General features: G+C 43.2%; 1 protein-coding gene across 8 annotated transcripts in view; it reads right to left on the reverse strand.

The window, feature by feature from the left end:
* Positions 1-11559, reverse strand: part of TENT4A (terminal nucleotidyltransferase 4A) — a 60354-nt gene extending 48795 nt beyond the window's left edge. For 2 of the 8 annotated variants that reach the window (XM_062610866.1, XM_062610872.1), the window contains exon 1: positions 10437-11548. In XM_062610866.1, coding sequence (XP_062466850.1) covers positions 10437-11260 — 824 coding nt within the window. In that variant the 5' untranslated portion in view covers positions 11261-11548. Of the gene's footprint in view, positions 1-10436 lie in introns of all 8 variants that reach the window. The other 6 variants (XM_062610869.1, XM_062610865.1, XM_062610870.1 and 3 more) reach the window with 5 other exon arrangements.
* Between the last annotated feature and the right edge of the window lie 2757 nt (positions 11560-14316).

Raw genomic sequence — 14316 nt, forward strand, 5'->3', positions numbered from 1 at the left:
CTTCTCTACTAACTGAAGGAATAATAATTTGCTGTCTGAAAAAAAAAAAAAAAAAAGATCACTACATGATATTCGCCCAGCCAATACAGGAACAGTTTTTAGTTAAGTATTTTGCCCACATAACCTCTATGATCTTCATAAGCACTTGCTGCTTCTTTGGACTATGACTAATCATTAGGAACAGAATTTTAATTTGCAGCACATGATGTACATGTGGATGTACGCAACACCTTAACTCTTTGTTTAAAAAAAATATAACTTCTTTCAACATATAGCACAGGTCAATTTTCTCAGCCTCCTTCTGTCTGTTAAAGAATTTGGGCTGTCAACAGCACCTCAGCACCTACCTATCTTCTATCACATTTTATGCCTATTATGCTACTTGCCTAGCAAAACCAGGCATTTTAATGGTGTTTTTCACATGGCAGTTTCACTATACTTACAGAAACACTTGGAGATACAACTGTCCTTTTAACACAAGGTGGAAAAGTTTAGAACACAGGGATGCAGAAGAGAGGCTACTAATATTTGCTACATTATTCAGCTTGCCAATTTTAACAGCCTGAAGGAACCTGTTGTTCACTTTATACTATTACTAGAAAGCACAGCAAACATTTGCTGCTTACAGGCTTAACTATGCAAGAGAATTGACACCTTCTGTTTACCAAAAAGTTCATCCCTTTTACTGTTTTAGGAAAGGCAAACACACTTTCAGTCTTCAGGTTAAAATGATACTCAGGAGACAGTCTCAAATTTTTGTAATGCCTTTCCTTAAAGACACATTTCTAGGAAAGAGGATCATCTACTCTCATCGTTTAATGGATCTGTAACTATTACCATATATAACATTGACTTGTTACTTCAAGGGCTAACTTAAATGCAGTGAAATGAAATTATCAAACAGCATCAACTAGGTAAATGAAAAGCTGTAGAAATTTTAATCTTTTAAACTAACATCCTGTTTCTTTTCTTAATCACATCTACACTACTAAGCACATTAATTTATTCTGAAGGAACATACAGAAGAATGCATCATTTACATGGAACAACTTATTCTTTTTAAAAACATTCTAGTAAGTAAAGAATATGATTAAAATAAAAAGACTAGACTAGAATAGAATATGTTTCTGACTGAAAAGTCCAACACATCAGACAAGAATCCTTATAAAAGAAAATAGATGCCAGAGTTGAAGCATGTGGGTGAGGTAAAGAAACGGGGAGGCAAAGAAACAGGGAGGCATAAACAGCTTTTCAACAGAAGCTTTGATGAAATAAAGGTTGCAAATAACACCATATGTTCTTTCAATGAAGCATGAGCTCCGAAATGTGTATGAGGACTTTGCTGTCTCAAGACTTGAATGGTGAATGGCCCAGTAGCCACTGTGTGTATTTCAGAAATCTGTTGAACTATACCTTCACCTACACTCCTGCAAAGCTGAAATGCATTATCTGGGAAATGCAGGTGAAATCTTACACTACAACAATCAAATGCATTTGATAATAGAAATCAGTGTTACAGTCAAACTCAGGAACAGTCTAGTGAAATCAAGGGGAATATATATGTGATTTAATATAGCATATTCCGAGATACAGACTTTTTCCCGTATAATCCAAGATTTAAGACAGCTGCAAAAATAGCAAAAAAAGAAGTATGTCCAATGAGATGAATTTACAATTCTTCTCCTCCCACCCTACTCACAGCACCCACCAGGTGCCTTTATTTTTTTATACCAGTCCTCCTCATCACCAGTAACAATCGGGTAATAGTACTCTAGGCCTTATGCAATGTTCTAGGCTTACAGATGAGAAAAGCTATGAAAACATGGTACTACATTCACAGACTGTAGTGTCATACCAAATCAATCTCATGTTACTACATAATTCAAAGAACAACTATCTTATTTCCCCCCCCCAGTGTAATTGTATGGAAGTTAGCAAACTCAAAGACAGAGTAAAAGAAAACAGAACTTACAAACCAGAGCTGTGAAATGTTTTACAGGCAGCTACCCTAAACTCAAACAAGAATGAAGGCTACTTTGCAAGTCAGCTACTAAAGAGAGAATGAAAGAAAAAAGTACTTTTGTTCTCAACTACAAACAGAGTAGTTCATAATACATTGTACCTTTTCCACAAAAATCATACTTTTCTTACTTCCTCTCTAAGCTTTCTCTTTATCCCACACTCCTGCAAGTCAGAACCAGTTCTAGTTGTAGATTTTACAATGTTTTGCAATTAAATTTTACCTCTTAGAAGCATTTTTGACAGTTCGCACACTCAAGAACCAAAGCTTGCTGGACTGATTTACACTGCAAATCTGTAGACCTGAGTAACAAAATTTGTTTGTGTTCTGGAAGAGAAAAAGAAAACTATTTTTGTTAAGGACGTCAATCCAGTAAAACTCAACCAAGTACCTTATTAATGACAGGACGTACTTAGGAAAAAAAATGCATTATAAATATCTAGAAAAGAAACTGATCTATGGCAAATTGATCATGGCAAAATAGATCCACTATGTAAGCTTCTGAACAGCTGTACATTACTTGTGACTTAAGCTGCTGGACTTTACCACACCACCAAGAAAACATCACAATTATTTTGTTGTATCAGTGAAGGTACATACCATATGTTAAATCTTGGAACTGAATCAGCAAGCTTGCTATGCTAATAAATAGAACCGCTAAACACTGAAATTCCTATCTCTATACTATTCTTTTCCAAAAGCCCAAATATAGCAAGCGATTAACATCCCAGACAAGCCAGAAAGGTTGCAACAGCACAAACATAATAGTGATGAGAGACTCATTATGTCCATGTAGATCAGGTATGTGTTACATCAGGTTAGCCACTGAAACCTTTAAGAGGAGCAGCAGCTCCTTACATAATCTCAAGCAGCAAAGTCTAATTCAAAACGCATCCATCGAAGGACCACAAGCAGCAAACCCTGCACATTAAAGTCAGTATCTCTGCAAGACAACAATAGCTGGAAAGGCCTTTCCTGGATTTAAGTACTGCTTCATTTTGACATATAAAAGAGGAAGCTTCTTATTTTAAGAATTTCAACCAAAAGAACAAGGTGTTTCAGAGACTATTAAAGTATGACACTGGCTGTTTGGCAGAAGTGTACATCACTAATCAGATCTACTGCTACCTTGTCACAAGATTCCATCAGAAGATGTCTTCAGAAACCCCAAAAGTCATGTACAAAGCAGGAAAAGAGGATTGGATGATTAAGGCTATCAAAAAGGATTATGAGGAACAACTTAACAAGATGCAAAGCTGTGCTTGAGAAAGGATAAAATAGCTCAAAAGCCCAAAAACCTGCTACGTGAATTACATGATCAGAAGAGACGCTGATGAGGTTTTTCTTTTATTTTTCTTTTAATACCAGAGAGGTTTCCCTGATCCTATACAGGGAAAACTTGTCCCAAATCCAATTTTTGGTAGAAAATACTTCACAACAAAATCTGTTCCTAATAACTTGGAATTCACCAAAATCACCACTCACTCAATACCACATTTGTATCAGAAGAATGTGAAGCAGTAATCTTTTCTTTTTTTTATTAAAAGCATTAAGACACCCATAATAGTCAAACTAGCCTAAAGTAGAATCAATGCAACACTTGAATAGTTATGACTATATCAAGATGTCAACACAGATTTTGTAAATGGAAGTAGTATCTGAAAGAAAACCTTTGGAATTATTTCCAAGAATCAGTGAACCACAAAGGAAATCCCGTTATCAACCTGGATTTCCAAGGCTTATGAACAAAATAAGCTTACATGGGAATAGAGGGAAGACTTTCATTAAGATCTTTAAAGAAGTGTTTTAAACAGAAACAAGCAGCTAGAACTCTTAGTTTCAGTCTTAAAGGAGGGTCACTAGTGAAACCCCAAATTGCCCTACACTAGTCAGCATCCTCTTAATTGATCTGGCAAGGGAACAAAGAGTAAAGCAGAAAAGTCTGATACTGCAAAGTTACCTAGGATAAGCCAGCTCAAGAACTGCAAATGGACATTAAAATACAGACTGCACAATGAAGTAGCAGGCAGAGTTTGAGACAGGATACATATAAGCACAACAGAGGCACATGAGAAAATTCTGTCTTTACAAAGATGCAATGACAGGCTCTGCACCAGCTCTAAACACTGAGAAACAAGATCTTGAAATAAGAATCCTGTTAAAAGGTCAGTTCAATACTTGGTAGCCAAAAAGAACAGGCAAATGGGATGTTAATAATCAGGAAACAAAGTACAAGACAGAACAAGATAGCCCACGATGTAAGAATACTGGGACACTATCACACACAGGTCTGATTCATCCAAGTCCCAAAGACACAACAGAACTGAAAAACATACAGATGTGATAAACATCTAGAGGCATGAAACAGCTTCAATAAAAACAACCATTAAATAGACTGGAAAACAGACAAGTGTCAGGCAATTCAACTTTTTCCCTCTTTCCTTCTCTCTTTCAAGTCAGCTGCAAAGGGCACTCATGGACTGCCTCAGACCTGTGGCTGGCAGCAACGACAACCTTAGTAACAGCCTCAGGACAAAAAAAAAAAAAAAAAAAAGAAGGATCTTTACATAATGCTTACTTTATCTGAGGAACACCTTGCCACAGTACACTGCTGATCTCAGAAGCTCATACCAGCTCAAGATGAGACAAGACAAATTCATACATAAAATCCATAGCAAGCTGAACAATGCACTGCCTGTAGCCCAGGTAGCCTGAGAACCATCGATCATTTAAAACTGAGATCTTATTCCAGGAAATATCACCATAGGCTCACATTAATATATTCATCTCCCAACATTTGGCATTGGCCTCCAATAGTCTCACCCCATACAGCTGTTTATATTCCTAGTACCAATCATCTCTACTGCCAAAGCCCAACAACTGTGAAAAGCACCTCGAAGCTGATGTCAGGATTAAACTGCTCCAAACATGTCCCACTCTCCTTTACACACAGATGTGAGCACCTGTCATGCAAAGTCTTCTCAATGTTTTACTACTGTAGCTCAGCCTTTCTGACCTCTAGTACTACGTGTCCTCTCAAGTCTACTGCGGCCAAAATATTTTCATTCCATTACTGAAAGCATCAGCCTCTAATGCTACGCTAGGTGTCCATTTTGCAAGGAATCTTTGATCTCTACCTACACCACTCAACTTAGTTGACCACAAAAAAAGAGGTGTTCTGTTCTTTCGACAACTCATCCAACAGCTACCAGCAAACTCTGCTATGTACCAAACTTTAGCCATGAAAAACAAATCACTCAACCACATCCTGACACTCTCTCAAGCCCATCTCCAGGAATCTACTGTGACTAACAGGCAACCACTCCCACCCTCCTCGCATACTACAGTATATACTGCCTAGCTCTGCCCCAGTGCTAAAGCCAGATTAAGTAAAAATTGAGTGTACATTGCCAGCACTGCTTGCCTCACATTAAGATCACTACAGGTATCCACCTAACACCACAGATAACAGACACTAATGATTTAACAGTGGTGTGCATGAAGCGTAACCCACTGTGTTGACTCTTTATTAGATGGTATTAGAGCACTGTAAGTACAGGGAAGAGTTAAGATACCACCCTTGCAAATCCATTAAAGCCTTTACATGTGCTAGACATGCCAGTGCAGACAGTAAAGGCTACACAGAGTTTCCAAAGTCTGCATTTTTTCAGCTCAGCCGAAGTACAACAGAATTTGCAAAAGGGGCTGACAACATGGCATCCCTACACATTAATTTGCATTGCCCATCTCTGACAGCAGCATAATAAGCAGCAAGGGTTGACAAACATGCAACTAGAGCTATGGAAGGTCCTGAATGCAATACATTTTTAGTGCATTGCACAAAACCCAGGAATTAAGTTTACCTTGGTTACCAAAGTTTAGCAATGTACCACAAAAGCAAAAAGACCAGTACAACTGGAGTTAAGAAACGCTTCAGCAAAAGGTGAAGGAATAAACAAAACTTACAATAGACTAACATAAACGAATATAGTAACACCACCACATCTGAACAGTTACAGAAACGAAACTCTGGACATGCAATGCTAATTAGCCTGGGCAGAGCACCATACTAATGTATCATAACACTTCTAGTGTCCACAGTAAGCCCCAACAAGCCAGTTGTGTTGTTTCTGCACAGCACTGCAACATATCAAGCAGATACGCCAGGTATTTTAGCACTAATGTCATTCAACATCTACAATTAATCTGAATATATAGTTGAAAGTATTAAGCAGAACAGACTTGTATTGTTAAAAATGCCCTCTTTACTTTGTTAAATTCATATTAAGAAGCAGAATAATTAGGTATGATTTTATACTAATAATAAACTATTAGCTACATCTTAAGAAAAAGTGCCTTATTACCTGTATACCCAACCAATGCAAACCTAGCAGTAGAGTCCTTAGTAAAAAGAATTGGAATAGCTTGGTGGTACTAGCATTTTGAAACAAAATTTCAGCACTTTTAAAGCCTCTGGATGCTTAAATTACTCATATATTTAAAATATCTACATTACAGAAACAAAAAGTATTACTTTGAAGAACAAAAGTGTCAGACCCCAAGAATACTAGATGTAGTTTAAAACCTCTCAACAGGATACTTTATCAAGAAACCACATGTAGCTCTGAACATCAGTCACAACAGTTTGAACCTCATAATATTAAAGGACACTTATCTGCATCGCATCTGAAACCAACCATTTTGTCATCCATACTCCTAACCGAAACCCAGACATTTAAGAACTTACACTGTTGCTATCTTAATCACTCTCTTGAAGCAGTGGAATCAGAGAATCATAGAATAGTTAGGGTTGGAAAGGACCTTAAGATCATCTACTTCCAACCCCCTGCCATGGGAAGGGACACCTCACACTAAACCATCTCACCCAAGGCTCTGTCCAACCTTGACCGCCAGGGATGGAGCATTCACAACCTCCCTGGGCAACCCATTCCAGTGCCTCACCACCCTTACAGTAAAAAACTTCTTCCTTATATCCAGTCTAAACTTCCCCTGTTTAAGTTTTAACCTGTTACCCCTTGTCCTATCATTACAGTCCCTAATGAAGAGTCCCTCCCCAGCATCCCTATAGGCCCCCTTCAGATACTGGAAGGCTGCTATGAGGTCTCCACGCAGCCTTCTCTTCTCCAGGCTGAACAGCCCCAACCTTCTCAGCCTGTCTTTATACAGGAGGTGCTCCAGTCCCCTGATCATCCTTGTGGACCTCCTCTGGACTTGTTCCAACAGTTTCATGTCCTTTTTATGTTGAGGACACCAGAACTGCACACAATACTCCCAAGTGAGTTCTCACAAGACCAGAGTAGAGGCGCAGGATCACCTCCTTCGACCTGCTGGTCGAAAATATGGTTTCACTCTCCTCATCCCTTACTTCCAGAAATCTGGAGATACACAGGTCAATCCAGGGCATCCTAAAGCTCTGCTTTAGGATATAAATAATCAAGCAAGACTATTCACACTTGAGTTTTATGAGAGGGAGAATTTCCTTTACAACACAAAGACTGGCATGCTGCTGTCAGAAGGTGGTAAAAGCAGTGGATACAAGTACACCAGAAAAAACGAATGCAGTACATACACAAGAGCAAAGCACAACCTTTAGAACACAAAGCATTCCTAAAAATCATCACACCTACCACCAGAATGCCACTGAATATGTGTTTGAAAAAACAATGATGACTTGCACTGCTACAGACCATCTCCACCTCTGAACAAGAAAGCAGAGAGAGCACAGTACTATTTCAAAGCATGCAGGCATTTCATCAAAAGTACTACTGCAGCCTGGGAGAGGGTGAACAGAGATAACCCTTCTTAGTCTATTACCAAAAGACAATACAGTAACACTGTGAGCTAATGCATGTCACTCAGACATTGCAGCTTGCTGTAGAAAATCATTAGAAAAAAAAAATGCAGAAAACAACATTCATAGCACAGTAAGCTCTAACTTCCATGCACAGGAGCATAAGAGCATCTATAATCAAGTTCTTCTAACTAGAATCTATGTCCAAAGCAGACTGCAAATGAAGACTCTGACAGTTGCATACACCAGTTTACCACCACTGAAGGTGCTCTGTCAAGAGACCATCACAGTTATGGAAGTGACTGGGCTGACAGTTCCAATCAAGACCAGGCAACGAATGAGGAACGTAAATGAACCAAACAAACTTCTGCGGGGATCTGCTGCCACCTCCATCTTTTCAGTACATTTTTATTTGAACAGCCAAGTAATACACAAATATGGTTTCAGGAAAATTAAGTTAAACTCACCAGTAGTCAAGAATTACTGCAGAAGGCAGACAGCCACTTCACCAGTGACAATATTTTTGTTATTTCAACCATGCAAGTACTTCACGAATAAAAAAAAAAAAAAAAAAAAAAACACAAAAAACACAACTCTAACACCAAACAGAAGCTTGTTTTAGAATACACACTTGTCCAAGATTCACCCTGGGTAACAGAACTCGATGTTTAAAGCAGAAACTGCTTCTCATATTTATAAGTCCACGGTTCCAGCTTCCATGCTCTCCTTCAGCACTAGCTCCCTGCTACTCTACGGAAACTAGAACTACAGAATCACAGATACTGTAGTTGCTAGTGTCCCACTCCCACTGTCAGGTCTCACTGCAGGAATACAGATCCTTGACAGAAGATCAGGAAACACAGCTTTCACCTTCAAAGATATTTAGCCAAGAACTTGTCATTAACACATCAGCAATAGAACTGAATAGTGCAACTGAAGCCTGGCTAAACAATTTTCTTGTCTATGGATTCTCTATACACTTGAAAGGTGACATAACCTTTATTAAGGAAAACCAACTGGAAAAAAGGTGGGAGCAGAAAATGAAAGATAAGGATATGTCATTGGCATAGGTGGTACTGCCTACAGCTAGAGGACAGAACCTGCAGAGCTCAAATTCAATCCCCAGACCTGCTGGGTGACCTGGGGAACTCCTTCATCCACTTGCCTGGAGATCTACCTCAGTTACACTGACTTGTCTAACATAGATAAATTAAAATGTTAACTCAGTGTTCTACTGCATCTCTATGGAAATAAAACAAATACATTCAGAATATTTTTTAAGATACTACTGGAACTTTAAACATACATCTTAACATAGGACCCAAAGCTCCCAGCGTATGACACCTTCTGTAAACAATTTTAATTTTCAGTGTCAGTTTGGAATTAAAACACAGTAGTCTTGTCCTTCTCAGGAAAGGCTACCGTTTGAAGAAAAAAAAAAACAAAAAACAAAAAAAAACCACCCCAAACTTGAAAAAAATATCTTTTAATACTTTTGGCTAACTTTGACATACTCAGTGCCTGACAGTTCCACCCAGAACAGAAAGGCAAGACACTGTCGTTAGGTTAAATCTCCCACTTAATTTCTCCAGCTCTGAAAGCATACCCTGTTATCTTTATCTTTTTCCCTCTACAAATATGCACTGCCTCTACTCCATGGGCATGCAAGGGTCCTGGACTTTAGGATCTCCAAGACACTATTTTTGAAATGACATCAAAAATCTGCTGTGGTCAATCAATGCACTTTTTCCATGAACCTTTAACACTGGAGATCAACCTTTTCCCCCAGAGTGAAATTTGACAGCTGAAACAAAGAAATCTCAGAGAACACCTGAGAGACGCTTCTTTCCAGTTTAGTCCCTTCTACACACTGACTGAACCAAGCTGAATACTCAGCCTAAATAACTACTTACTGATATGAGAAACTTACGGCCACAGAATAGGATGAGCTTCTTAGACATGTTTGCTTTAGAAAGTCAAGATTTCAACTCATATATGGGCTGGCTCCATCCTATTCCATTTCCCTCAAAAATGTTCTAAGACCACATTGACTTTCAGACTTATTTCAGCAAGAACTGGGCACACCCCTTTCAACTGATGTTCCTAACACTCCCCGAAGTAATCAGTCTACTACAGCCTAAGGAGAGGCGTTTAAAAATTAGTGCAAGGCTCTTCTTTGAGCTCCTCTGAAGACTTCCACTTTCCTCTTACATTATGAATTGACCTCATGAGCTTTGACAGGCATCCCCCACCCATTTTTGCTTTAATTACTGAAGGTGCCCCTTGACAGTAGCATGAACTTCACCTCTCACGCTACTACAAGGCAAGGCCTAACCCCTCGAATGCGTGGGTTCCCAGGCCCTGCCTGCATCACTGCTTTGGCCAAGAGCCACCCAGCCAGCACAGACTAAGGTCATTTACGAAAGAACACGTTTTTGTGATCCACCACCCCCTATCATCAACCTTGCTGCCACAGCCGGCTCCTGAGGAGTTTGCGTGACCCCCAACCCACGCATCCCCACGCCCGGAAAGGCTGTAGGAGAAGCTCCCGAGGACCCCCATTCCTCTGGGACTGCAGCAGGCCCAGGGGCCCCGGCTGCTCACCCCTGCACGCCGGGGCTGTATTTCCTAGTCTTCCAGGGTGTGCCCGGGCTCTGCAGTGCCGGCTGAGGCGGCTGCCGCTGCTGGTGTGGAGAGTTGTTGATTGCGACGCCGCGGCTGCCGGACAGCAGGTAATTCATCCCATATGTGCTGGCTTTATTTTCTCGTTTCCTACGGCCCGGGTGGTACTGGTGCTGCTGGGGAGAAGCCGGCGGCGGCGGGTGGGGGCTGCGCGCCAGATGCGGGGGCTGGTGGTGCCCGTTCACTTTGTTCTCGTGGAAGTTAAAAAACTCCCCGGGTCCGGGTCCGCTGCCCAGCAGCCCGGGAGGAGCCACCGCCGCCGCCCGGGGGCCACTGGAGGAAGAGGAGGAGCCGCCGCCTCCACCGCCGCTGCACGATCCCGAGGAAGAGAAACCGGGGCTGTCGGTGCCGGACTCCACCGACGAGCAGGAGGACGAGGAAGACACGGAAGGCGACTTCTGCAGCCGCCGCCCTCCGTCGCCGCCGCCGTTGACCGCCGCGGGGCCGGCGGTGGCAGGGGGAACCAGTCCGGTTAGCAGCGCCGGCGGAGAAGGCGAAGGCGAAGGAGGCGAGGAAGAGGAGCAGCAGGCACCGCCGCCGGGCGCGCCGAGCCGCACGCAGCTGTGGCCACGGGGCGGGGAGGCGGCGGCGGCTGAGTCCAGCGCCGGGGAGTTAAGGCAGAGGTAGTGCGGGAAGCTGGCGCCGCCCCGGCCCCCCACGCCCTGCGAGGTCTCCCAGATCTGCATCCACAGCGCATTCGCGGGGCCTTTCTGCTCGGGCTGGATCCAGGCCACGCGGGGATCCATCCACGCCCGTCCGCCGCCGACCCTCACGGCCCGGCCAGAGCGCCGCGCCGCCGCCCGCTCACCGCCTGCCGCGCACTCTCTCGCCTCGGCGCGCCGGGCCCGGCAGCGGCGCTAGACGCGACCCGGGAGCACCGGCATGTGTCGTGCGGGGGGAGGAGGACAGAGCCGGGGGAGGCGAGAGCGGCTGAGGAGGAGCGAAGGCGGCGCAAACTGTACCCTGCCCGGAGCGCTCCCCTCGCCGTTCCAATGTGGCGTCCCCCTCACCAGGGCCAGAACCGGCACTGCGCATGCCCCGCGGATTTTAAACCTTCACCGGAGACGGCCGCCCTGGCAACCGCACATGCGCGGTGCCCGACGTGAGACCGGCGGCAACGGAGAGGGGGAAGGACGTCGGGAAGGCTTCCCTCAGCTACCCCCCGCTCGCCCCTTGCGCATGCGCGCCAGGCAGGCGTCGGAAGGGTTAGGAAGCTTTGGGGCTGGAGGACGGGCTTCGGTGCCCAGCTGCGCCTGCGCGGGGTGGCCCCGGCTGGGAGGAGGGTGAGGGGCCGCTGCTCGTAGTAGGTGTAAGAGCCGTCCCTTGGTCGTGGTTTTTCGCAGGCAGCGCTTGTGGAGCTGAGTGCTAGCTCTTTGGAGAGGTGTACCCCTGTGCCCGCAGACATAAGAGGGCGAATTCTGAAGAGTAACCGAGATGAGCAGCAGGGATTGACAGACCTGCTTCTAAAGGGGCTGAATGGCCTGGGGTGCTGGGCAGGGCTGACCCCTGGGAGGAGGCTCAGGAGCGGCAGGAGCAGCACACAGTGTGTGAGTGAGGGGAAGTTTTCCTTCCCGTTTGCCTGGCGCCGGGAAAGCCCTGTGAAGTGCTATATTTCCACTGGATACACTGGGGGGGGGGGGGGGGGTTGGGGCTTGAATCTCGGGGGATCAGCGCTGTTCCGAGGGATGTCTCTCACCCTCTCTGGGTGGTTTTGATGTGCAGTGGTGACTGGATGAAGTACATATGGCTGTTGGATCAAGTACCAATACGCTGTGTTTCTCCCGTGGTCTAAAGGTCAGTTTAGCTGTCCAGAATGATGTCCACACCTGTTCTCTCTCTGATCCTGTCATTTGGCCTTTTCTTTGAGCAGCTTCAGGACCCGTATGGATCAAGTACTCCCCAGGGTACCCCCAGAGCCTCCAGTGTTCAAGGAATCATGACTCTGTTCAATACAGTACATGCTTTAGAGTTGTACGTGCATATTGACAAATATTATCAGGGAACCATAAATACAAGACAGTTATACAACAGTTGTATGGTACATCTTGGGTGATGAAACAAGTTACTGCCAGAGAAAATGAGGAGAGGTCCAGCTCTCCATAATCCTGCTACTCCTTTTCCCTGCTCCCTTGCACAATCCCTGATATTGATCAGTGAGCCAATTTAACTTGTTAATTCAGCAGAAAACCATATAGGAAGAAAAGTAATAGTTTTCAGCAGTTCATTTTTAATGAGTTTACTTTGTGATCAAAGCTGGCACTAAAACGGGGTTGGAAAGAGGGCAAGAGAGCAGGACTGTTACTTGTTAGCAGAGGGCAGTCGTATTTCATGCAGCTGTTTTCTCTAACTGTTCCCTTGGAGTTAGGAGCAAGAGAAACTGGAAGTCACTTAGAGCAAATCATTCATATGTTAAGAAACAAATCTCTTTCCAGGATTATCAGCCAAATTAAACATAAAAGTATGCAATAAACTAACCAAAACTAAACCACATGAAGGAGCCATTAAACTTGTCTCATATAAAAGCACATTCACCAAAATTTCCATCTGATGAAATCAAAGCACCCTTCTGACTTGATTAATCACCTGCATAGATTTCAGCTGCTTGAATTACTGACAGCAGTCCTTGGTTTTACAGTTCATCTTCTCGAAGGATTTTGATATTTTTGTTTTGTTTTTCACTGAACTTGGGGACAAACAGGTCCCTTAAATCCATTCTTTTTATCTAAATGCCATGAGAATAAACCACAGAATTATACTGTGTCTTTCTTCTTTTAACCCTGAATACTTTGCATTCTTGCCTCTATGATGGCCTGGATTCAGGAAGGAGAGGCTTGGATCAGCAGTATTTCTGCAAGGCTAGGTGGTATGGTGTGCTGGTGTTTGGAATGGTTACTCTGTATATCCACTTTGAAGTACTGAGGAGGCTGTAGATCCCAGATCTCAACCTTTTTAGTTCTGTGTTATGACTTTTTCACACAGCAGGTGAAGATCACCTCTTAAAGCTGCTGAGTTACTTAATGAATACTGATAAGTATTTTGGGGAAAAGGAGAAAAAAAAAGGAAAAAAAAAAGACACAAGGACTGATCTTAAGGAGGTAATTCCAAGCTCTGCAGATTCATGACTGCTTTTCTTTATTTCCTTCCCTGCCCTGCTGCCATTTTTTAAAAGTCAGTGTTTTCAAAAGGGACCTGATTTCCCACTTTGGTTATCTCCAGCTTCATTTTGAGGTCTAGCTGCTAGAGACTGCTGCCTTATAAGAGGCAATAACTCAAAAGCATCTTTGACTGAGACACAGTATTCCTGACACTTTCACCACTCTCAGCGCTGTCTTGAAAGGGGTCAGGCTGTTTCCTGAAGTAGCTACAGTCTTCTGAGAAGTGCTTGCGTCTCAGTGACTTAAACTGCGTTCTGTAGAAAGAATTTATGAAGCTACAATGGTGCTCTGTCAGTTTTTTCCTGTGGGATCGAGGCAGCAAATACCTTGTGAGTGTAATAGACCATGGGATGGAAGTTCTGGGCACAATCTACTTGGGGGTCCACATCTGAAGAACACAGAGAAGAAAGTCTCTTTCAAGAAATCTATAAGCAATGCTTTGTTAATACACCAGTTTCCCCATGTATCCTATGGTGATCACCAAAGCTTGCGGCAAGTCACTGAACTATCTCTGCAGAAAAGGAGACAAATGTTGCCTTCATAACTACATGTAATATGAAGAAATAACACCCAATGGCCTGTTGTGGCACAAGGACAAGAAGAATTATGTCTTCTAACATCAGCTCTTACTCTTACAGCATCTTTAC

The sequence above is a fragment of the Pezoporus occidentalis genome, unplaced genomic scaffold, assembly GCF_034315485.1.
Source record: "Pezoporus occidentalis ecotype Australia unplaced genomic scaffold, CSIRO_AGI_Poc_V1 ctg15, whole genome shotgun sequence".
Lineage (NCBI taxonomy): Eukaryota > Metazoa > Chordata > Aves > Psittaciformes > Psittacidae > Pezoporus > Pezoporus occidentalis.